Source organism: Nyctereutes procyonoides, unplaced genomic scaffold, assembly GCF_905146905.1.
Source record: "Nyctereutes procyonoides isolate TBG_1078 unplaced genomic scaffold, NYPRO_anot_genome, whole genome shotgun sequence".
NCBI classification, from domain to species: Eukaryota; Metazoa; Chordata; class Mammalia; order Carnivora; family Canidae; genus Nyctereutes; species Nyctereutes procyonoides.
Window position 1 is genome coordinate 7482673 of NW_026575146.1, and position 23506 is coordinate 7506178.

At 42.2% G+C, this 23506-nt stretch overlaps 1 protein-coding gene across 5 annotated transcripts in view; it reads left to right on the top strand.

Annotated features, from left to right (window-relative positions):
• PLEKHG1 (pleckstrin homology and RhoGEF domain containing G1) overlaps window positions 1-23506 on the top strand; it is a 223772-nt gene that overhangs the window by 191558 nt on the left and 8708 nt on the right. For all 5 annotated transcript variants that reach the window (XM_055310115.1, XM_055310114.1, XM_055310112.1 and 2 more), the window contains 9 exons: window positions 1888-2019; window positions 4423-4605; window positions 4690-4785; window positions 4978-5064; window positions 11411-11444; window positions 14025-14120; window positions 15879-15917; window positions 17618-17640; window positions 21420-23067. In XM_055310115.1, the coding sequence (XP_055166090.1) occupies window positions 1888-2019; window positions 4423-4605; window positions 4690-4785; window positions 4978-5064; window positions 11411-11444; window positions 14025-14120; window positions 15879-15917; window positions 17618-17640; window positions 21420-23067 (2338 nt within the window). The remainder of the gene's footprint in view (window positions 1-1887; window positions 2020-4422; window positions 4606-4689; window positions 4786-4977; window positions 5065-11410; window positions 11445-14024; window positions 14121-15878; window positions 15918-17617; window positions 17641-21419; window positions 23068-23506) is intronic.

The following is a 23506-nucleotide window of genomic DNA, read 5'->3' on the forward strand; positions in this document are numbered from 1 at the left end:
CTATAACAAAGTACCATAGCCTGGGTGGCTTCAACAACAAACATTTATTTCTCACAATTCTGGAGGCTGGAAGGCCAAGATCAAGGGTACCAGTCTGGAGAGGTTCTGGTGATGTGGCTGTTCTGGGTTAAATTCTCGTTTCCTTATGTGGTGCAAAGAGGCAAGAGGCTCCCTGAGATCCCTTTTAGAGAGCACTAATCCTGGGATGACTGGGTGGCTCAGAGGTTGAGCATCTGCCTTTGGCTCAGAGCATGATCCCAGGGTCCTGGGATCGAGTCCCACATCCGGCTCCCTGCATGGACCCTACTTCTCCCTCTGCCTTTCTGCCTCTCTGTGTGTTTCTCATGAATAAATAAATAAAATCTTTTTAAAAGGAAAAAAAGAGCACTAATCCCCTCTGTGAGGGCTCCACCCTCATGACCTAATCCCCTCCCAAAGGCCCCACTTCCTTAGACCAGCACAATGGAGGTTAGGATTTCAACATGTGGCTTTTGGGGGGTGGGGTGGGACAAATATTCAATCCATAACAACTGGTAATGAAGAACAGTGGTTAGATTAATGAAAAACTAACTTCTGGTTGCCTTTGAAGTATTTTTGCTTTTATGGTTGATTTAGGGTGTTCTTTCTGTTTCATTTACATCACTTCAAAGTTGTGTAGCCATCCATGAAGATCCACACAAGAATACACTCTGTACTCCTGAGTCTGTTTGTTGTTGAACAGGATTGCCTCTCAGACCAAAAGAAGAAATTTTTTTTTAATCTAATGTTGATCTGGAGCTTACCTGGGAGTTGTTATTTTAGTGGTACAGTTTCATAAGATCTTTCTTAAGTATAGGAAGAAAATGTAAATTCCTTCCCACTTTCTAGCTAGATGGAAAACTTGAGTATTTAGTAAAAGTAAACAGAGATTTACAAAGTAGGACTATAAAATAATGAAACTAACCTTCATCAGTTATACAATAAAATTCAACCTCCACCCTTTGGCTGAATGATTATGCATATAATAGATGTCCTAGAAATGACTTAATTGGCTATAATACCTTCTTACTGTTTTGCATATTTATACAGGTTACTGTTATTGTTTTAAGGAGAGAGAGCTTCAACTTAATAAGTGTTTGTTGACCACCCAGCTGTCTGGTAGTTATTTTTGAGTAAGGAATTAATGATACAACAGTCCCTTTCCAGAGGCTCTTGAGGAGTCTAGGGACACGTGTCTAATGTGCTGGAAAGAATCAGAGCCGAGATCATGTCCTTTTCCTGTCCCTGGGATTGTGGAACTCAAATGCTGAGTGTTGATCCCCAGAGAATACTTGAACCGTGAGATCATCCTCAACACTCTGAAGACTTGTCTTTCATGAACTTCATTTGGGCTTTAAAACCTTGACTATATGAAAAGGCATTTGCTATAGAAGTACTTTAATGTCCACTCTATGTTTGAGTCTGTTACATATTAGGTCCCGTGTGACACATTTTATTTTCTCTGGGAAACAGAAAAAAAGTATGTTTTCTATCTGTAAGTGCGAGAACTCTATACATTGGCCACCAGGAAGCTCTACAGTCTCCAACCACAATAGTGACTCTCATATCTATTATAACTATAACATCTCTATGAGACTTAGTGGACTGTATAATGTTTTCTTTTATCCTCCTCAGCATGAAATTCTAATCTACCTCTTTTTTTTCTCACTCCATTTCATTCCTGCAACCATTTTGTTGCAGGTCTTTCTAGTAAGTCATCTGAAACTCTTAAAGCCTGATGATAATGTGTAAATAAATCAGCAAAAGTAAAACACAAGGAACTAATCATAGAGATGCCATATTTGTCATTGGCCATATAAGAAAAAAAATGAAAAAAACTAGTTATTTACTTTTTTTTTTTTTTTTAAGGAAATAGAAAATCACCTTGACAAGGACACAGAAGGGTATGATGTGGTGCTTGATGCAATAGACACGATGCAGCGAGTAGCCTGGCACATCAACGACATGAAGAGGAAGCACGAACACGCAGTCCGGTTACAGGTGAGCCCTCGAGATGGCAGCACTTGGCAGTGCTGCGGGGACACTGACTTCTTACCATCTTCTTTTTTTTTTTTTTTTTTTTTAAGATTTATTTATTCATTCATTCATTTGAGAGAGAGCACGAGAGTACCAGTCAGGGGGAAGGGGCAAAAGGGAGAGGGAGAAGCAGGCTCCCCGCTGAGCAGGGAGCCCGATGCAAAGCAGGGCTCAATCCCAGGACCCCTGGACCACGACCAGAGCAGAAGGCAGACACTCAACTGACTGAGCCACACAGGTGCCCCTACAATTTTCCAAATCAGATAGTAAGGCTGCTCAAGTATTGCATTTCATCCATGATCTTTATCATAAGTCTCCTTGATAAAGATCAGGATGTGGCTAATACTGATCACTGTTTAACGTGGTATTTAAGACAAGTTACATTACAACTTTTAAACTAATAGTTTGCTCATGGCCCCTTCAATTACCCAAGTTAAAACTTGGAGTCTCCCACGCCCTTATCTTCTGTTATTTACAAATAAGTAATTCTTGTTGGAAGCAACTTTCTCTAAGCTATTGAAAGGGTTTTTAAGCCTCACTTCCTGTCTCACTAGTTAATGCAAACTTGTGGGTTGATATGTGTGTGGTATGGGGCAAGGCCTCAGAGAAAGGAGAGCTAAGGCTGGAAGCAGGTTCTTTGCAGTCCCACTTGCAGTGAGGCTCACCACTGCATGTTAGAGTCCTCATTTCTAAAATAAGACATACAAGAGAAAGAGGTTTGCTAAGACTCCTTCCAACACCAAGCTTTTGGACCCTAACTCCTTGGAGACATTTGATAAATGTTAAGCCAATGATCATGTCCCAGGCACTATTTAAAAACAAAAGGATGGGGCACTTGGGTGGCTGAGTCAGTTAAGTGTCCGCTTTTGGCTCAGGTTATGATCTCGGGGTCCTGGGACCATGCCCCATGTCAGGCTCCCTGCTCAGCGAGGAGTCTGCTTCTCCCTCCGCCGCTCCCCACCCTGCTTGTACTCACTCCCTCTTAAATAAATAAATATAACTTTAAAAAAATTTTTTTTAAATAAAAACAAAAGGTCATATGGAGCTAGAGGCTGGTCACAGGGCCCTGTGTGTGCCTGAAGTGAGACCTAAAAGCCCAGGGCGACTCCACACTGCAGGGTGCGTATGCCAAGCTCAAGATACATTATTCAGCTCATAAATTTAAACAAAACTCTAGGATTTACCTACCTATAGACAGCCAGGGTGTAGAGTGATGCAATTGATTCTCACAAATCAAGGGAAGACAGCATTCTCATCTTCCAGGCCATGTCTCGTTTCTGTAATAGAAAAGGTTTAGTGTGTCATCATCATCCACATGTTCTGTGGACGTAGGATCCATAGAATATTCAGAAATGACTAAATGACTGTTTTTTTTAAAAAAAAAAACCTTATAAGTCTGTTTGGCATTCTGAAGACACTGCTAAGTCAGACCCTAGCTCAGACTTTTATCTCCATTACTACTTTTAACCAGTGAAATTTTGGGTTGTCCTGTGGGCTGCTTAATTAAATGCTGTGTGTGAATACTTTTGTTTTTCAAAAACGAAAGTCATCTTCCTTAAAAAACATTGATATGGATGTACAGTAAATTCCAAAGATACTTCAAAGTTCTCTATTTACATTTATCAAGTACCATTAAGAACACTGGTGATAAAGTTCATTTCCTTTCCCAACATAAATGGGAATAAATCGGGAAATTTCTTAAGATGTATCTTATGTGATTTCTCACAAGCTTTAGTTCTGAGTTACTTATATGTAGTATGGACTTCGGTTTCTGGAAGGTTTGCACATGAATAGTTCTGAAGGTTTTGGCACAGAAAATATGAGTAAAAATGTCAAAAGAAGGATAACTTCTCTGGAAGATCACATACCTGTGGCCTCTTTACCCAGCTATTTTTTTCTAAGGTATTATTTATTTATTCATGAGAGACACAGAGAGAAGCAGAGACATAGAGGGATAAGTAGGCTTCCTGTGGGGAGCCCAATGGTAGACTCAATCCCAGGATCAAAACCTGAGCCAAAGGCAGATGCTCAACCACTGAGCCACCCAGGTGCCCCTTTACCCAGCTTTTGAGAGATATAACTACTGTTCACCAGCCATAGAAGATGGATTATCAAGGAATGGAAATAAGTAATTGGCAACTCATCAGTGAACAACTTGATTCATTTCTGTTAACCCTTAAGTGACAGCACCCATAAATGTGGATTTAGATCATGGATCATTAGACACCAGTGGACACCAAATAGATCCGTTAGACTCCATCATAGGTATTTAGACACCATTCTTGAGACTCAGCAAATGGGCCAGCTTTTCCTGCTGTCACATCTTCCCACCTCCCTTTTAATCACACAGAATGGTCACTTTTTCAGGAGATCCAGAGTCTGCTCACCAACTGGAAGGGGCCAGACCTGACCAGCTATGGGGAACTGGTGCTCGAAGGAACCTTTCGCATCCAGCGGGCCAAGAATGAGCGGACACTCTTCCTCTTTGACAAGCTGCTGCTCATCACAAAGAAGAGGGATGACACGTTTACATACAAAGCTCACATCCTTGTAGGTTCAAGTGCTGGTCCTGGGGAAGGGCTTCATTCCAGTCTCTTCCAAGTGCACCTCACCGCTCTCTGCTCTCCCCCTCAGTGTGGCAACCTCATGCTGGTGGAAGTGATACCTAAGGAGCCGCTCAGCTTCAGCGTCTTCCACTATAAGAACCCAAAGCTGCAGCACACAGTCCAGGTAACAGCAGAGCCCTCACCTCCCTACAAGGCTCACTCTTGGCAATGATGAGCACTGTGTGCCGGCCAGCCCTTCCAGAGCCTTCTGGCCACATGATGTATTTTCCATCTTGCCAGAGGATTATCAGAGGGTCTGACTTTTGTGAGTGGTAGAGGCATGAGTTGTCTGACTATCCACGTTGCCTTCTGGCAGGCTAAATCCCAGCAGGACAAACGCCTCTGGGTTCTGCACCTGAAGAGACTGATCCTGGAGAACCATGCGGCTAAGATTCCGGCTAAGGTAAGACAATGGGGTCAACAAACAATAGAATGTGAAGGAATTCAAGTCCTAGAAGGCAGCCTGACAGGAATAAATGTTCAACTTCAAAATAAAGAAAACTGAGAGAGAGAATACATATGGGATCAACTAAACCTATCAGGTATATTAAGAAGATTCACATATAAGGAGATTGTCAAAGGTTTTTGGATATATTTTTTAAGGATTTATTTATTTTAGAGAGAGAGAGAGAAAGCAATGAGGGGGAGGGGCAATGAGGGGGAGGGGCAATGGGAGAGGGAGAATCCTCAAGCAGACTCCCCACTCAGCCTGTAGTCCAATACAGGGCTTGATCCCAGGGCCCTGAGAGCATGACCTGAGCAGAATGCTGAACTGACTGAGCCACCCAGGTGCTCAGGGTTTTATTGTTGTTGTTTTTATATTTTCTTTTTGGGCTTGAGCAAGTTAAAAATAAGGAAAAGTCTATAAGAAAATTTCTAAGGAATTAGTAGAATGTAGTTGTGAGGAGTATTCGAAACAACACTAAGCACCTATTGTGAATAGAGCTAGCTTAAGTTTTGTGGGAATGCTCAGAAAAGAAGGTACAGACTCATCTGTGAAGGAGTTTGTAGATGAGGGAGCTAGCCATATATAAAACAAACTGCTAACGAGGATGAATTAATAGAGGTATAAGCCAAGTGTTGTGGAAGGATAAAGTGTTCAATGACAGTTAAGCTTGGGAAGGAAGGAAATACATTTTAGCTCAGTCTTGAAGGATGAGGAGTATTTTTAGTAAGTGGAAGAAGAGGAAAACCAAGTTGAGGGAATAGCATAAACATAAACAAAGAGATACAAATGTGTGTACCATGTTCACAGCACAGAGATGGTGCCTAGGTGGAAGGGCTGAGTCCTGAGGAGATGCAGTAGGCCGTGAGGCTGGAGAAGTAGAAAGCACACACTAAGGAGTGCTCTGCTGGACTGAGAGGTCTTTGAAGGCACACACTAAGGAGTCTGATTGTATCAGTGGTAGGAAACTACTGAAGGCCCCTATTTTCTGAGAGTGTAACTTTAGGGATAGTGTGATAAATGAGCTGAAGGAGTGACACTGGAGGGAGGAGAAGAATTAGCAAGCCACCATCATGGGCTAGAAAAGACATGAGGGATGCTTGCAGGGAGCCCTAGCCACTGAGGGGAGCAGAGGCAAAAGCTCTCGCAGAGGCAGAGGGAATAGTATGTGGCCCAGCAGGTGCATGAGGAGAGAGAGAAATGGGAGTCAGGGATGAGTCAGGGGTTGGGCCCAGAGGACGGTGTTGAGTTCTGAGCTAAGCTGCCAAGGGGAGGACTGGGTTGGGTGGGAGCGAGCAGGAGCTCTCGGTGTTGCCTGTGAGGAGGCGAGTCAGCCCAGGTGGAAATTCCGGTCTCGTGAGCTGCCAATCCGGAGGCTCTTGACGCAGACAGTAATTGCAGCCCTGAGCTTGGATAGGATGGCCCATATGTGTGTGAAGGAAAGAACCCCTGGGAATCGCAACACCTAAGTGATCTGCAAGCAGGTGGAGACTTCAAGAATCAGCAGGGGAGAGTGACCAGGGAGGCAGTAGGAGAACCGAGGGAGAAAGGTGTGGTGACAAAGAAAAGAAAGGATTTCAAAGAGGGAGAGGCTATCAGCAGGCCCAAGTGCTGCCGCCGTCACAACAGATTCAAACATAAACAGATCTTCAGTTTGGCAAGTCAGGGAGAGTTTGCAGTGCATTGAAAAGTGGAAATGAGGGGCGCCTGGGTGGCTCAGTGGTTGATCATCTGCCTTTGGCTCAGGTGGTGATCCCAGGGTCAATCACGATCCCCAGGATCCCAGGGATCGAGTACTGCATCCGGCTTCCCGCAGGGAGCCTGCTTCTCCCTCTGCCTGTGTCTCTGCCTCTCTCTGTGTGTCGCTCATGAATAAATAAATGAAATCTTTAAGAAAAAGAAAGAGAAAAGAAAGAAAGAAAGAAAGAAAGAAAGAAAGAGAAAGAAAGAAAGAAAGAAAGAAAGAAAGAAAGAAAGAAAGAAAGAAAGAAAGAAAGAAGAAAGAAGAAAGAAAGAAGAGAAAGAAAGAAAAGAGAGAGAAAGGAGGGAGGGAGGGAGGAGGGAGGAAGGAAGGAAGTGAAGGAGTGGCAGGGTACTGGGTGCAAACTTCTTTAACAGAGTTCAGAAAAGATACAGGTGGTGGTTTGAGAGAGGTGAGATCAAAGCAAGACATTTGGTGTAGGTGACGAACATGGTGGACACGACAGTGGTCCGTGGGAGGAAAAAGGGAAGGAGAGCATAACGATACGTGAGGGGGGTGCTCTTTAGCGTCCACCCTGGGGTGCCAAGAGGGTAGGATCAGGAGTGCTGGGGGAGAGAAGAGTCTGGGAAGGTGGAAATATCCTTCGCAGAGCTGGGAGAGAAGAAAGATGAGACAGGATAGAGAACCTTTGAGCTGGACTTGAGTGAAGGTAAAGAGTTGGCTTTCACTGGAGTTGGTGATGGTGTCGTGTGTCTGGGGGGGAGCCCAGGTGGGTCTGGGCGCCTGAGGGAAAGTGGAAAAGCTCAGAATACTTGCCGAGGGAAATGCAGGGATGACTAAAATAATTTGTGCATCTAAGACCTGAATGAAGGGGGTCACCGTGGATTAGTGTGATGTGGTCATTTAGAAATCCACTCAGTGGGGCGCCTGGGTGGCTCAGTTGGTTAATCATCTGCCTTTGGCTCAGGTCATGATCCCGGGGTCCTGGGATCGAGTCCCGGGTCAGGCTCCCTGCTCAGTACGGCGTCTGTTTCTCCCTCTCCCTGCCACCCGCCTTGTTTGTGTGCATTCTCTTGCTCTCTCTCTCTCTCTCTGTCAAATAAACAAATTTAAAAATCTTTTAAGAAATAAAAAGAAAGAAAGAAATCCACTCAGCAAGTTGGAAACTAGTGCTGAGGAAGCACAGTGCAGGGAGTTCCCCGAGGTGAGGCTCAGCAGAGCTACTCTGTAGTGGAAGGAAGATCAGTGGCACAGAGGGAACCAGCCAATCCGCACAGTGGCACGACCGAGCAGGATTTCCAGGCTGAGCTGAGAGTGAAGCCCATGGGGAGAATAGGCACATGAAGGGCTGCTGGCCTGAAAAGTCCAAGAACTGGCTCAGCAGGAGTTAAAAGTGGGGAGATGGAAATGCAGAGGGTCTGTAAGAGACTTAGAGTCCCTGTCTCTGAGTCCAAGCGGTTCTGGGTGCTAAGGTCCTGGGGGCTGCTGTGATTGTGTGTCGCTGATCCGGTGTGGAGGGCAAGGTCAGCAGAGATAAAGTGGCAAGGAGCTATGGTGAGGGCGGAGGATGGATGGTCCATGTGGATGGTGAAACGCTCCTTGCTGGCTGGGGGAGGAGTGACGCGGAGCAGAAGGTGGGATAGGGGGCATGAGAACAGAACTTGGGAGGGAAATAAGGAACGGGGACATTTCTGAGAAAGGAGAGTCTATGTTGCTGTGTATTTTGAAAAGCGTTTGAAGCTTATTCTCAGTGGCTGTCAGCATTGATCTCGTGTCCAGGAAATGAATGTGCATAGGTGTGTGCTTTGTGTTAGGCATGAGTCTCATTTCATCAGGGTGTTACGAGGTGTAAGGTAGCTCATGCACAGAAGTGATTGTGTTTTCTTCATGGTTAGTTATTGGGTTGCTGGCCCTGTGCCGTGGAATGCCCTTCTGAGCAATGACAAAGTGTCTTTGATATGCCCCACCTATGGTTCACCTGTCTCCTGGGAAAATCAGAGCTGCCAGAGGATTCTGAAAGGCCATTACGAAACCAGACTAGCTTGCATACCTGTCCTCTTTCTCCCACGCAAGATGTGTGTATTCCAGGCAGTTTTCCCTTTATGCCTTAAAATGGTTCATATAGTCACAATAGAATTGCACTTTTTAACCCAAATTCCTGACCCTTTTAGAATCTAAACATTGCTCTTTTCAGGTACAACTTCTTGAGCACACATACAGTGTGCTAACTACTTTATATTTCACCCTCAGCAAAACACCTTCTGAGAAAGTCTTATTCTCCCCATCTTAGAGGAATAAAAGCTCAGTGACATTAAGGTGCACTGCCCCAGTTTACGTAACTAGTAAATGACTGAGCCTGAGTCAAACCCAGGTCTGTCTGGGTGCAGAAAACAAGTCTGAGCCACATTGCTGCCAGTGGCAATGAAGATACATCTATTTAATATATTTTATCCACTATGATGTTATAATAATTTTCTATTTGATTGAAACAGATTTATTAAGCTGAACTTTTCACTTCTTTCTCCAAGATTTTTCCTTAAATTTTTTTCTCCAAAGCTTTTAAAATCTGTTTATTCCTCTTAAATAAAAGAAACACATAATGAGAATTCTTGTAAACATCAAAAAACACATCACCGGTCTGGCACTATTACCACAAGCTGTTGGAAATTCCTTTGTGTGGCTCCCAACCTCCTTCCGGTCCTTTAATTCAGTGATGGTCCCTGGCTGACTCCTAGAGGAAAATGTGGGAATAGTACTTTTCTGAAATTAAAGGTCGCGACAGGATTAAAAAAAAAACAAAACTGAGTTCTTAGTTCTTAAAGTCTACATGTATAGATAACCAGGAAACTTCTTGGAACTAGCCATTTTATTTATTCATATAGGTGATATATAAACACACTCTCATCTAGATTGAGAACAAAGAGAGCCAGGAGAGACTTTTGCATTTTATATATTCCACCTGGATCTGTAAATGCACTTTACAGAAATCAAGCTCACATCTGCACTTGAAATTAATTCCAACTAGTAATCTCAAACTCTGACTATATGATAAAAATATCAGTGTTATAAAAATCTAACCATTTGTTTTTTCAAGCTTAAGATGATTGCATCAAGGCTTTTTTTTTTTTAGCCTCTCTTTTTTTTTTTTTAACTAAATATTATCATTTAGCCTAAATATCTTTGCTATCCCAGATTGTGGCAAAATACAAGTGCAATTATTTGTGAGATGATTTTTTAGCCCAATGTTTGTAGGCTAAGTTATATGACCTTTCAACAAAGAAAGTGACATGAGGGAGCAAGAAAGCCTACGTAAAGTAATTTTTCCCCCTCTTTGAATCCTTAGGCAAAATGATTTGCTTTAGAGTAACTAACAATCTTCCTTATATTTCCCTAAACATTAATAATATTGGCAGCAGTAACAATAAAAAGAAGCTTCAAGACATTAAAGCTGCGAAGGTTGGGGTTGAGGTGGGGAGATGTATGAAAGAAGCCAGAGTGGAGGTATACCTGGGCCAGGCCCTTGGCAGATGGGTGGTAACTTCTCCGGATTGAGTGCCCATCATTTGGGTCTAGTAGCAACCCTGAAAGGTAGGTCCTGTCTTGCCATTTGTGGTTAAGGAAACACATCCAGCTATGAAAGCACCCAGCCAGGTAAGCGGCAGAGGTGGCATCACAAAGTACATCCTCAGGACCCTCCCCCACACCCACACCACAGCTCCTTTAGGGAGATTTTAGGGCACATGAAAGAGGTGGTAGTTGCAGGGGTGCTGTAGGGAGCCAGGAGAGTTAAGCTAAGGATAATCACATAGCATTTGGAAGGAAGAAAACAGGAAACTTCTAGCAACCTGTTTTGCAACAATTCAAAATAGTTATAAGGCCCCAGTGATTTGGAGAAGGCTAGTGGTATATAGGTCCTAGGCCCTATCCCTAGTTCAGTAGATCAAGGTTGGGTTCAGTAGATCAGGGTTGGGTAGCAGGAATCTACATCTTATAATGAGCTGACCAGGAATGCCTGGGTGGCTCAGTGGCTGAGTGTCTGCCTTTGGCTCAGGTCATGATCCTGGGATCGAGTCCCACATCGGGCTTTCTGCGTGGAGCCTGCTTCTCCCTCTGCCTATGTCTCTGCCAACCTCTCTCTCTGTCTCTCATGAACAAATACACACACACACACACACACACACACACAAACATATATGTAGAATGAGCTAACCAACAGATGCTAATGATCAGCCAGGTTTTAGAAACTTTACTGAAAGGCTTCCCGCTCCCTCTCCTTCCTTCCTCTCCTTTTCCCTCTCCTTCTGTCTCTCCCTGTCTCTCTGTCTCTTCCTCTCCCTCTCCCCTTCTCCCCTTGCCTCCTTCCAGATGAAGACTTTAAGCTTAGCTCTAGTGCATCAATTGTGTAGCACCTATTGCTCACCAGGAGGATGCTCATCTGTTTGAAGCCCTTAACTATGTGTTAGTGCCTAAAAGAAATAATGGGTTCTTTAAAGCTTTTCCAAAAAATCCCTTATTCAGGTGGATAAGACCTATATTATTATTGGTAGTTTAAAGAAGAAACAGAAAGTAATTACAATTATAGCTATACTTTCTCTCTTTCAGGCCAAGCAAGCAATACTTGAAATGGATGCCATTCGTAAGTTTTGGGTTTTTTTTAATACAATTTGACATTTTCCTGTCTACTTGCATCTATCATATTTTCTAGCTTAAAGTTTATTTAAAAAAAATGTCAACTGTAAGAAAGGAGCAGTTCTCTATTCACTTTTAATAGAAGAGCTCGCAGATGGTGTAATCTCTTCTAACACATTGACTTGTTTGTACATTGATTTTACCTGGTTTATCTGTGACTCACCTGATGACTGGCCATGGGTCTAGATCTCTGTGTCAACTAAGAATGTCAGATATGCTGCTAGGGTCAATTCTTACCCTCCCCTCTGCCACCACCAAATATTAAAGCTTCACATACACTTCCTACCACACCCCATCAGAGGAAAGTCTCTGTTGATTACCTGTAAGAATCATGCCAACAGGATAGTTAATGGTTTCCCTGGTGCAGCACAGATTTCAAAACATAACTGCCCCACATATGTGATTGTATGTCTGGGCTTATAAAACAGGCAGAAAATAAATACAAGTGAGGTCTTTCCTACAAAATAAAACCTCATTCAACATCATTTATCACATCCTTGTTATCTCCCAGATTAAATAAGAATCAGAGGCATTAAAGACTTACAACCAAGTCTAACAAAAACTTTTAAAGTATTTGAAATAACTTACTTTTGAGGAATCATTCCCCAGGTGCGAACACCGATTGGCACACCCTCCACACAGCTGGTGGTTAACTCTCCAGGGGAAACAAGAAGCATTAGTGAGGTAGAAAGATGAGCCCCCCCCCCACCCAGCACCATGTAGCTAAGATCCCCCATTTCACTGTCCAGCAGCTCCTGAGAGATGACATGAGTCATCTCAGAAGGCTAGGCTGAGGCCCGCTGCCCTGTCTTTTCCAAATCCTCCCATTTTATTCAGCAGAAAGCTCTTTAAGATTTTTTGTTTTTAATAAAAACACTCTAAAGAGAAAGTAACGTCATAGATGGGCATGTTAGACTTAAGAGGAAGATGAGGCTCTGAAGGAGTCTGCTATTTTTATGACTGACATCATTTAACAGAATCAAGTCCTTACCCCCAGCCTCTGAGCTAGTTCATGGACACCAATGAGGTTCTGTGCGTGCACAGAATGATTTCAAGCCACTAATTGGTACCACACGCCTTTCTTCCAGGCCCAGGACAAGGCCAGAGTAACCCAGCCTGGGAAAATCACCTCATTTGCCCTACCTTGACTTTGGACTTGGCCGGGTATGAGCAGAGTAGGCCAGTCCATTGGGCCAAATGACCTCATTTATGTAACTTTGCTACGGACTTTGGACAAATGTGTGTGGTCTTTACAATCCTCAGAATATTCTCGAACTTTAGACACCCTTGAAGAAGCTGAACCCTATTACAGCCACATCCTAAAATTGTTTAACCTCAGGTTTCAGATGTTCAATGAAAGTGCTAGAGGATTAGATCCAATTTTCTTTCTTTCTTTTTTTTTTTTTTAAAGTGGGTTCCTTGTTGGGCAAGGAGCGGGGCCTGAACTCACAACCCTGAAATCAAGACCTGAGTTGAGATCAAGAGTCTGATGCTTAATCAAATAAGCCAGCCAGGTGCCCCTAGACCTGATTTTCTTAATCTGCAGTCTGTGTATGTATCCCTTAGATAGATAGAGGCATAAACTATGAAATTAAATGAAAATCCCTTTTCTGGTAAGAGAACCTAAAGCATTCATCAATGTTGAAAAGAGTAATATCTAGAAAAGTATTAAGAGTCACTCTACTGGAGGACAGCTTCCATAGGGTAGGAGTAGCTCGACATCCTCCACCACCAAGCCAGACAGAGAAATTGTTCTTTGATTGAATTCTCCAGGTCGCTTTGCACTGAGAGTCTCTGCTGTGGCCCATCACCACAGGCAGCCTGTCAGGGGCCTTGTTGACAAGTTCAGCTGCAGTGATGTTTATTTTAATAGAATTTTCTGACCTCTGGGGGTCATCAAGTTGCAGATGATCCTGCACGGCAGTAGGAGATTAACCACACCATATACATCTTAATAAACTTCCTACAAAGGGTAAAGATACGGTTATGGCCCTGTTAATGCATGAAAAAGGAGAATACATAGGGAATGTGTGTGCCTGTGTGTGTGTAAGTGTGTAAGAGAGAGCCCGAGAGAGCACATGTGTGCAAGAAGGGCAGCTTACCTTACTGACAGACTTCTGAAAGTGTTAACATAAATGAAAAGTCCTGTGATATATATTCAAGGTCAGCTGTGGGGAGATTTTTTTTTAAGATTTTATTTATTTGGGGAGATTTTTTTTAAGATTTTATTTATTTATTCATGAGAGATAGAGAGAGAAAGAGAGAGAGAGAGGCAGAGACACAGGCCGAGGGAGAAGCAGGCTCCATGCAAGGAGCTGGACGTGGGACTCGATCCCGGGACCCCCGGACCATGCCCTGGGCCGAAGGCAGTGCTCAACCACTGAGCCACCCGGGCTTCCCGAAAGGAGAGATCACACCAAGTCTGATGAAAAAGAATAAAGTCCTAGAAACCCAAAACAAGTTGTACCGATCTTCTGAGAAGTCGCCAAACACCTCATTCTTACGGTGCCTGTGGTTATCTTTGCAGATTATCCTGGTTTCTGTTACAGTCCTGAGGGAGAGACGAAAGCATTGTGTGGTTCTAAAGATGGTTCGGCTCCGTATCGGCTGAGAAGAAAATCTGGTAAATAGGATGCTGTGATCAAAATTCAAGAATCTGAAAAAAAAAAAAAAAGAAAAAAGAAAAGAAAAAAAAAGAATCTGGCAGGCGGGGGTGGGGGACAAGCAGTGAAAGATCCTTTCAGTCTGACTGTCAGGCTTTCATTCTAAACGTTTCTACATAACCCTCTATTTCCCGGGGAATATAAAACATACCAATCAACTAGTTTCGCTTTGCATAGCATCTTACCACTAGCATGCAGGTACTGAAAGCCTATTGACTAAGACTGGGGGAAATTATATCCTATAAATGGCACACACAAAAGATCATTCAGACCTAAACCTTTAGCCTGTGCTTGCTGAACCAGGCTCCTTGTAGTGTTCTCTTAGCCCTCAGATATTTTTGTCATTTGAATCAGTATCTCTTGAGTACCTACCTAACACCTCCTGCACTGCACTGAGGACAGGGAGTGTAAGAATAAATAATACATGTGACTCCTGCTTCTTAGGAGGTGATAGTTCAATGGGAGACTCAAAAAGGGTGAATAAGAACCAGTCTGCATAATGGACTGCGGCAGAGGTTGAGTGCAAGGAAGCTTAGAGAGAGATAAAGTAGAGAGAGGGGGCATTAACTCTCTAGGAGAGAGAAGGCTTCCCAGAGCAGAGCACCTGGGATGGAGTCTGGGAGCTGAGGAGGCAGATTGGGCAGGAATAGCACATGCAAAGACCCTGAGATTTGAGCCAGCACACCTTAGAGCAGACCTCTATTGCCAGTTGTTTGTCCTGGCTGGAACATGGGATGGAGCTATGAGTGGAGGTGGAGGTGTGCAAGGTAAATCAGAAAGAGAACTGGTTGGGGCTACAGAAGGTATGGGCTTGATCCTGCAAGCTACAGAAGGATTTTCAGCAATAAAATGTTTGCCTTTTAAAAAGAGAATTCTGGCTTGATGTGGAAACTGAAGTAGGCTGTCCATCTAGTCTGGAGGAGAGATGATAAAGGCCTAGATTAAGACAGTGATGAATGGGTTGGCAGGGGAAGGAAGAATGTTGAAATCCCATAGGACTGTGATGGAGGAAAACAGGAGAAATTTAGAATGATGTCCTGATAGCTAACTTGGGTGGGTAATGTCCATGACAACCAAGATAAGAACTTGGATGAAGGGTGCTTGGGTGGCTCAGCGGTTGAGCATCTGCCTTTGGCTCAGGGTGTGATTCCCACTGTGAGGATTGAGATCCACATCATGCTCCCAGTAAGAAGCCTGCTTCTCCCTCTGCCTATGTCTCTGCCTCTTTCTTTGTGTCTCTCATGAATACATAAATAAAATATTATTTAAAAGAAAGAACATGGATGAAAGAACAGTTATAGGGGAGACTGGTGAGTTTGAGGTGTGTTAGGTTTGTTCAGTCTGCAGGCACACTGGGGTTATCGCCAGATTGATTGATTGTTAGCATTAGAGGTCTGAGGCTCAGGAGAGGGGTCTGGCGTAAGGATATAAAATTGAACACTGTCACCCTGTATGTGGTAGGTAAAGCTCGGGAAATTGCTCTACTAGTTGTGGGTAGGGTCGTTTTCCATTATGGGACTTCTTATTGCGAAGCTTAAATTCTATCCTACAGTTTAGTCAGAGAGAATGTCTTGCTGTTAAGTGTCTCTAAGTGACAGGGATTCAGGTATATTTAATTTTAAAAAGTGTCTAGAGCCCAAATAATTTGCTCAAATAATTTAAAAGAAAAAACTTTGATTTGGTTTTGCAAATGATGCTGACCTTATTTTTTCCCCTAGAACCTTCCTCAAGATCACATAAAGTTTTGAAGACCAGTGGTAAGTCCTAAAATATCTTGTCTTTTTCATTCTTGCTGATATCCACTGAGTCAAACCACACAAAAGCATAAACACCATATAAATTGACAGATTTTATTAACTTCTATAAGTAATAGAGCCCCATTATATAATGTAAAGCCAAATGACATAAAATATCTGCAATGTAGATAACTGGTATAAAAATATTAATATCACTATTATGTAAAGAAATTCCGTATGTCAAAGAGAAGAGACAAAGGACTGTCTTTTAAAGGGCAGAGGGGCATCTGGGTGGCATAGTCGGTTAAGCATCCAACTCTTGGTTTCAGCTCAGGTCATGATCTCGTGGTCAGGGATTGAGCCCTGCATCAGGCTCCACACTCAGTTCAAAGTCTGCTTCAGATTCTCCCTCTCTCAAATAAATAAATATTTTTTATTTTTATTTTTTTAATAAATATTTTTTAAATAAATAAAAATCAAAGGCAAAGAATGTAATTGGGCAGTTTCACAGAAAAAAAAACACAAATCATGAATAAAATTTATAAATGGTCACTCAAGTTAGTAATCTGAAAAATCATTTAAATACATTTAAAGGAGATAGAGAAGGGAAAGCTATAAGCTCAACCAAAAAAATATAGAAAAACAGGCACTCCAAAATGAATAGTGTATAAATATCTGCAACCCTTGTGGAGCAAAATTTGGTAATGCCCATTTAAATTTAAAATACACATTTGCTACTGACTCAACAATTTCCCTTTTTTCACCTTTATAAATTTCACAGTGTACACTTCCTATATATAAGTGCTCCCCCAAGTGTGGCTAGATCCAAGTGTGTGTGTTCTCTGCAGCACATAAAATGTCCATCAAGTAGAAAAGAGTCCAGTAAGTTGTAGTATATCCTGGAATACTATGTGGAATATTCTGTAGTAGTCAAAAAGAATGGAGTACCCCTCTACCTACTGACAAGTGTGTCCACATATATTTAGCAGGAAATACAATGCTGCATATTGCACTTTTATTTTAAAAACAAAACCATGCATTGTGGTGGGCTAGGGCCAGTGGGTATGGGAGCTGGGAAGAGGACCATCAAACTGCTATAAGTATGGTAACTTCCACAGGGTGGGATTTGCTGAGAGGAATCAATCACTGTTTTCTTGATATGCTTTCATAATTAAACAGTGTTTAAAGATGAGCCACATGTCATTGGGGTATCTGAAAGGGAGTTTGTCAGGATGTGGCTAGGTACACCTTCCCCAGAAACCCACCTGAACTGCTCCTTAGCACAGTGCCAAGGTGACCCTGGTATTAAGTGCTGTCTGTATTGTTCAGTGAAAAGCAATAAAATGTTTAAAAACTAACAAAAGCATAGCCTTGTGTTTAAGTGACTTTCATGGCTTAGGGCATGTACTTCAGATAATACATATTTGGGGGGAAGATTTTGAAACTTATTAACATGAACTAGTCTGTTGCCCTCAGGGATTAAGAAAGGTACTTGACACTCAGATGTATGTAAGGTTTTTTCTTTTCTACATATACTACAAGCTATATAACAAGGATAACTGAGAGACATTTTCTGAAAATGAAGTCTAAAGGGCCCCAACGCCTCTTGGGCTTCAGTTATTGACAAGTTTTAAAATCCTATAAAATAGGGGTATTTACATATGCATGCAGTACATTTTTAATCCTTAAAATTAATTCTTTTAAAATCTTTTATTTTTCAGAAACAGCACAAGACATCCAAAAGGTAAACACTATTACATTTCTTATTTTGAAATGTTTACTTAGGCACCCCGTATAGATACCCTTATATATCTCACCCCCAGCCCGTATTCCAAATGTAAGCAATTATTTTACAATTTGAGATGGATTTAAGTAACGATTCATCCTTATAACCTCCCTCTTCCTCTGGCTTCATTTCTCAGAACTAAGGTAATGATCTCTTCATTCCCCTCTCACCTCAAAAGCTGTAAGCTTTCCTAGGGTGTACTACACATATCCTAAGGACTAGTGTGACGCACCCCACATTGCCCTGCACCTCTAAGCATGTAAGACCAAGGCTCCTGCCTCCCGAATGTTACCCTCTTATCAAAACATCAGCCTTTGGTCACAGAGCTCCCCTTCTAAGAATATGGGCTGGCTACTAGTATGAGAAGCATGATGAGAAGTATAATGAAACTTCATCATATGAAGTTTGGACTTTTCTTCCTCTGATAAAAGGTTAGGAGAGAGGAGGAATAAAAATGATATGCCCTATTGGAAGATGTCTATCCAAATTTATTACCTATGAAGAATAGATATTGTATCCTGACCTTAGTAAACCATGTCCCATTGTCTACTGACTAATTATCTAGGTTAACAATTCTTAGAGAATGGATTGTGGGTTTTGTTTAATGTTCTATATCTGTAAGGATGCGGTTATGAAACTCTTTCCCCACAATTCCACCGTAGCACTCCTGAGCACAGGGCCCAAGTAACCTTATTAATAAATGCTGTATCTTTCCAATAACTCCAATCACATGTCTAAAAATCAACAGTCTTACCTCAAAGTAATTTTCTTAATTAGAGCATGTGAATTTTTTTTTCAAGTAGCACATATTTGGAAGCTTTTGAAACTTATTAGTTGGTTATTCTCCTGAAATACAACATGAAATTTTGATTTTTTTAAATCTACATTGTTTTCATAAACAAGTACTGCAGAAGGCGCCCTCCTCTTTAAGGCAGCCAAACTAGGATCATGGAGCTAGGCTCTCGGTCGTGTTAGGTAGAAGGGATCGCTCCACCAGTCCTCAGGATAGAATCTCAAGAGCTTGCTGGAAACTTTCGACAATAGTGATCAAGCCAAGCCTCCATATGGGGACTAACTAAACCTCATAAAATTTGAAGACAAGAAAGAAGTAAAGCAATGTACTTTTTCCTTAGTGGTAAAATTCCATATCCTAACAAGAACAAACAATACCAAATGCAAGGAGAACAGATTTACTAATGGTTAAAGAGTTTATAACAGGAAACATTCCTTAATAATAGCTTCATATTTCTCCCAGAATACATATTCTAAGGCCGTGTGTGTGTGTGTGTGTGTGTGTGTGTGTGTGTGTGTGTGTGTGTAGACAAAAGGGAAGGAAGGAGGGAGAGAGAGCAAGAGCAAGAAAGAGAGGGGGGCTGTTAAAGTCATGCTTGGATTCAGGTATAGATTCAAATCCATTTCTGTCAATCCTATGCTATATGATGACAGGCAAGTTGCTAACCTTACCAAGACTTAGTTTGCTAATGTACAGAATCATTATAAGACTAAATGCAAAAATGTATTTTTAAAAGTGCTTAGTACAGGGATGCCTGGCTAGCTCAGTCAGTGGAGCATGTGACTCTCTATCTCGGGATTGTGAGTTCAAGCCCCACATTGGGTGTAGAGATTACTTAAAACTAAAATCTTAAAAGAAAAAGTACTTAGTACAGAATATGGAGCAAAGCAAGTGCTCCACAAATGGTAGCTATCATCATCTTATTATTAATGGCTCTAAGGCTAAGAATGTAGAAAAATGGGGAGGGGGAAATGTTCATCATGGCTCTACTGAAATTGAGATATCTAAACCACACACGTCTATGTTATGTCAAATCCACATACTGATTATTTCTCCATCTAAGAGCTGTTTCAGGGATCCCTGGGTGGCGCAGCGGTTTGGCGCCTGCCTTTGGCCCAGGGCGCGATCCTGGAGACCCGGGATCGAATCCCACGTCAGGCTCCCAGTGTATGGAGCCTGCTTCTCCCTCTGCCTGTGTCTCTGCCTCTCTCTCTCTCTCACTGTGTGCCTATCATAAAAAAAAAAAAGAGCTGTTTCAGTTCTCCTAATGATTTACTTGATGTAAAATATCAGTTTCCAAAGTCCTGCTATCTTCCTTTCTAAGTAATTACCTTAAAAATATCTTTTGATATTAAAAATTCAGGTTTTCTAATTTTCTGAAGTGTCTGGGAATCTTTCTGGGATGGAAGATTTTAAGAAGGTATTACTTCTGGCTGTTCACAAAATCCTTTTGTTACACTTTTAGATTGTTTGTCACGATTTCACTAGTTAATACTAACTTATTTTATAAAACATAGTTACTGGGTGTCTGTATTTTATAACATGATACCAGTACAATCTGAGTAAGAAAAAAAGGGAGAGATACTAAAGGGTAAAGAAAAAAATAGAACCATAAATAAAATAAAATATTATATATGTATTTAGTGTGTATATATCCATATATGTGCATATTCATACATTCCTAGGCCTCAAATGATCAACAATTTGATCTTGTGAAAAAAAAAGCAAAAGATTAAATGAGATTCTTTTTAATTTCAAAGTTGTCATGGAAAAATAGCATTCAGGATGAAATTTTATTCTTGTCTTCCCTACTCTTCCTTCCTGGTAGACATGCAGGCAGGCAGATAGAAAGACATATTGTTAGCAGGTTATTTCAAGGTAATATGTATCCCAATTTCATCGACAAGTGATGAAAAATTCTTGTTAATTTTCATTCTTCTAATTTGACATTTCTAATAGGTTACTGTAGTGTTTTGACCAGAAAATATGTCCTTGCTATTAATGAGTTTGAACAGGTCTTAACTCTTTCAACTCTTTGAGGCTAATTCTTATACCTACAGAGGGCGTCAGAGGGCTGTCCACACCCTCTATCTGCACAATTCAGCTCCATCAAGAAAGGTTACAAGTTATAAATGACTCCATTGGGTTTTTTTTTTTATTAGAAATTGTTAATGTCACAATATTTTATTTCCTAACAAGTATCTAAATATTACTTAATTAAATGTATTTTGAAAGAAAGTAAAATGTTTATTAAATTAACAATGGATTAAGTTATATGTCTGCAACAAAGGCTCTCTGCCTAGAATCTATAAACCAAGGCAATGCCAGTCAAGTGCATTGTAGGTCTGCAGATTTCAGGGAAAGCTTTAAGGTGTGGAGTCGGATTACTGACAGAGGCTTCTCATATACCAGAAATCACAAAAAAACTCCTGGGAGTCAAGCCTCAGATAGAAACCAGATACAATGGCCCTTGATACCTATATATGTTCATTTATATAATGTTATTTACCAAGGGCACATTATTGGAAGTATTTAAGAGTTTTCTGTATTTTGCTGATTCCCTGCATTAGGGTAAGGGGTTTGGAGTCAGACTTAAGTTTGTGCCCTAGCCTTTCTACTGACTGGAGAGATCCTGGATTACCTTATGTGAAATTGGTACAATCATGTCTAATTCACTGAGTGACTATGAACGTTAAGTGTGGAGAATGTCTGCAAATGGCCTAGCCTATTTCTAAGTAAATATCAGTTCCTGTCCTTTCAGCCCCTTTTGTAAAAATCTGAAGAGGTGCTTTTTAACTACATTAATATCAACAACATGTACTGATCATTGGCTTTATGAACATTATAGTCCAGCGGGAGAAGCAATGTGTAAAAACCAAGAGAGCGTCATATGTTATGTGTCCATGTCACGGCAGTTCAATCAATATGTTTCTATCCACTTCAGGCTTCCAGAGAGGAAGGGTCTCCCCAGCGGACCTCAACCCGGCCATCTCCCGCCCAAAGGAACAATCAGCCAAGCAGTTCTGCCATTATCAACGTGCTTCGTGGGGGTGGAGCCATCAGAAACATCTGGACAGACCACCAGATCAGACAAGCCTTGTTTCCCAGTCGTCGGTCCCCTCAGGAGAACGAGGATGATGAAGATGATTATCAGATGTTCGTGCCGTCCTTCTCCTCCTCAGATCTGAACTCTACCAGACTGTGTGAAGACAGCACTTCCAGTCGCCCTTGCAGTTGGCACATGGGACAGATTGAGCCCACAGAGACCACCAGCTCCAGCCACCGGGTTGTCAGGCGGGCCAGTAGTGCTGGTGAGAGCAATACATGCACTCCTGAAATAAGAATTAGGGACAGTGGTGGCTCTCAGTACAGCCCCCGAAGGGAACTACAGAGTGACCCTAAAACAGAAGGGCAGGACGGAATGACTCCCTTTGGGTCATCTATAGAGTTGACTATTGATGATATAGACCATGTCTATGATAACATAAGTTACGAGGACTTAAAACTAATGGTTGCAAAACGGGAAGAAGCTGAATCCACACCCCTCAAAATAACCAGGGACTCTGTTCGCCCCAAGAGCACCCCAGAGCTAGCCTTCTCAAAGAAGCAAGCTGGCCACGAGAAGAGCTCTCTGCACACAAAAAGGGAAGGAGCTCTAACAGGTTGCCAGGCATCGAACCAAAGCACACACGAACTCCAGATGGTTGAGGAAAACATCTATGACACCATAGGGCTCCCAGATCCACCCTCGCTGGATTTTAACTGCAGCAGCCTGAAGCGTCCCAAGAGGAGCACCTTCTTAGGTCTGGAAGCCGACTTTGCCTGCTGTGACAGTCTGAGGCCCTTCATTTCCCAGGATAGCCTCCAGTTCAGCGAGGATGAAGCTCCTTACCACCAGGGGCCTTCTGATAATGATTATTTGAGTTTGCTCTATAACTCTTTCAGCTGTAACCTATCTATAGGTGATAAATCTATATCTGATAAGTTGTCTGAAGAAGTAGATGAAATCTGGAATGACCTGGAAAATTACATCAAGAAAAACGAAGTCAAAGCTAGAGACCGGCTCCTTGCAGCATTTCCTGTCAGCAAAGATGACGTGCCAGACAGGCTGCACTCCGAGAGCACGCCTGAGCTGGGCAGAGATGCAGTGCATTCTGTGTCTACCCTCTCGCTTCCTGAAGGTCACACTTTCCTCACGCCCCTGAAAGACAAGCCTGGCAGAGCTGGCTGGGCCAACTGCCCTTTTGAAGAGGATCTGATTTCTAAAGAAGCCTCCTTTATGAGTCTTAACCGGCTGTCTTTGGCCAGTGAAACACCTCCCATGGAAAACCCCTATGACTTGGCCAACAGCAGCACTCTGTCCCAACCAGACTTGGAAATCCCTGACACCGGGATGGATGTCAGTGATAAGACAAGAAGCAGGGTTTTTATGATGGCCAGGCAGTATAGTCAGAAGATCAAGAAGGCAAATCAACTTTTAAAAGTGAGAAGCCCAGAGTTGGAACAGCCACTGGCCAGCCAGCAGCATAAATCCATGCACAAAGACCTGGCAGCCATCTTGGAAGAAAAGAAGCAAGGGGGTCCTGCCATCGGTACGTTGCTTCACACTGCTTTCCCTCCTTCTTGAAATTAGGATGTGAGGGCAGCTTTCAGGTTCTAAAAGTCCTCGAGATGGTGAGAACGTTGCCACTCAGACATTTGTTCTCTCAAATAGAGACCACAGACCTAACTACAAATACCTACAAGGCCATGACTAATCTTTTCCCACTTTAGCTCACAGAGTCACACAAGTTGGAGCCAAGATTCAGTTCTCGGGGATTTTGTTGTTTGTATAACGCTGTCTCTACAGACTTGATATTTTAAGAAGTTTTCACTAATCTGAAGTATGAAAAATAGCAATTAGTTGAACTTGTGGCAGGTAGAGCTTTTCCCTGTGTATCACCGTGCCGGGATGTGTCATGGCTCGTGTCAGCTTTGAAGATTTGGAAGCATGTGGAATAGGGTTGCTCCAAAATCCTAACAAAAATGCCC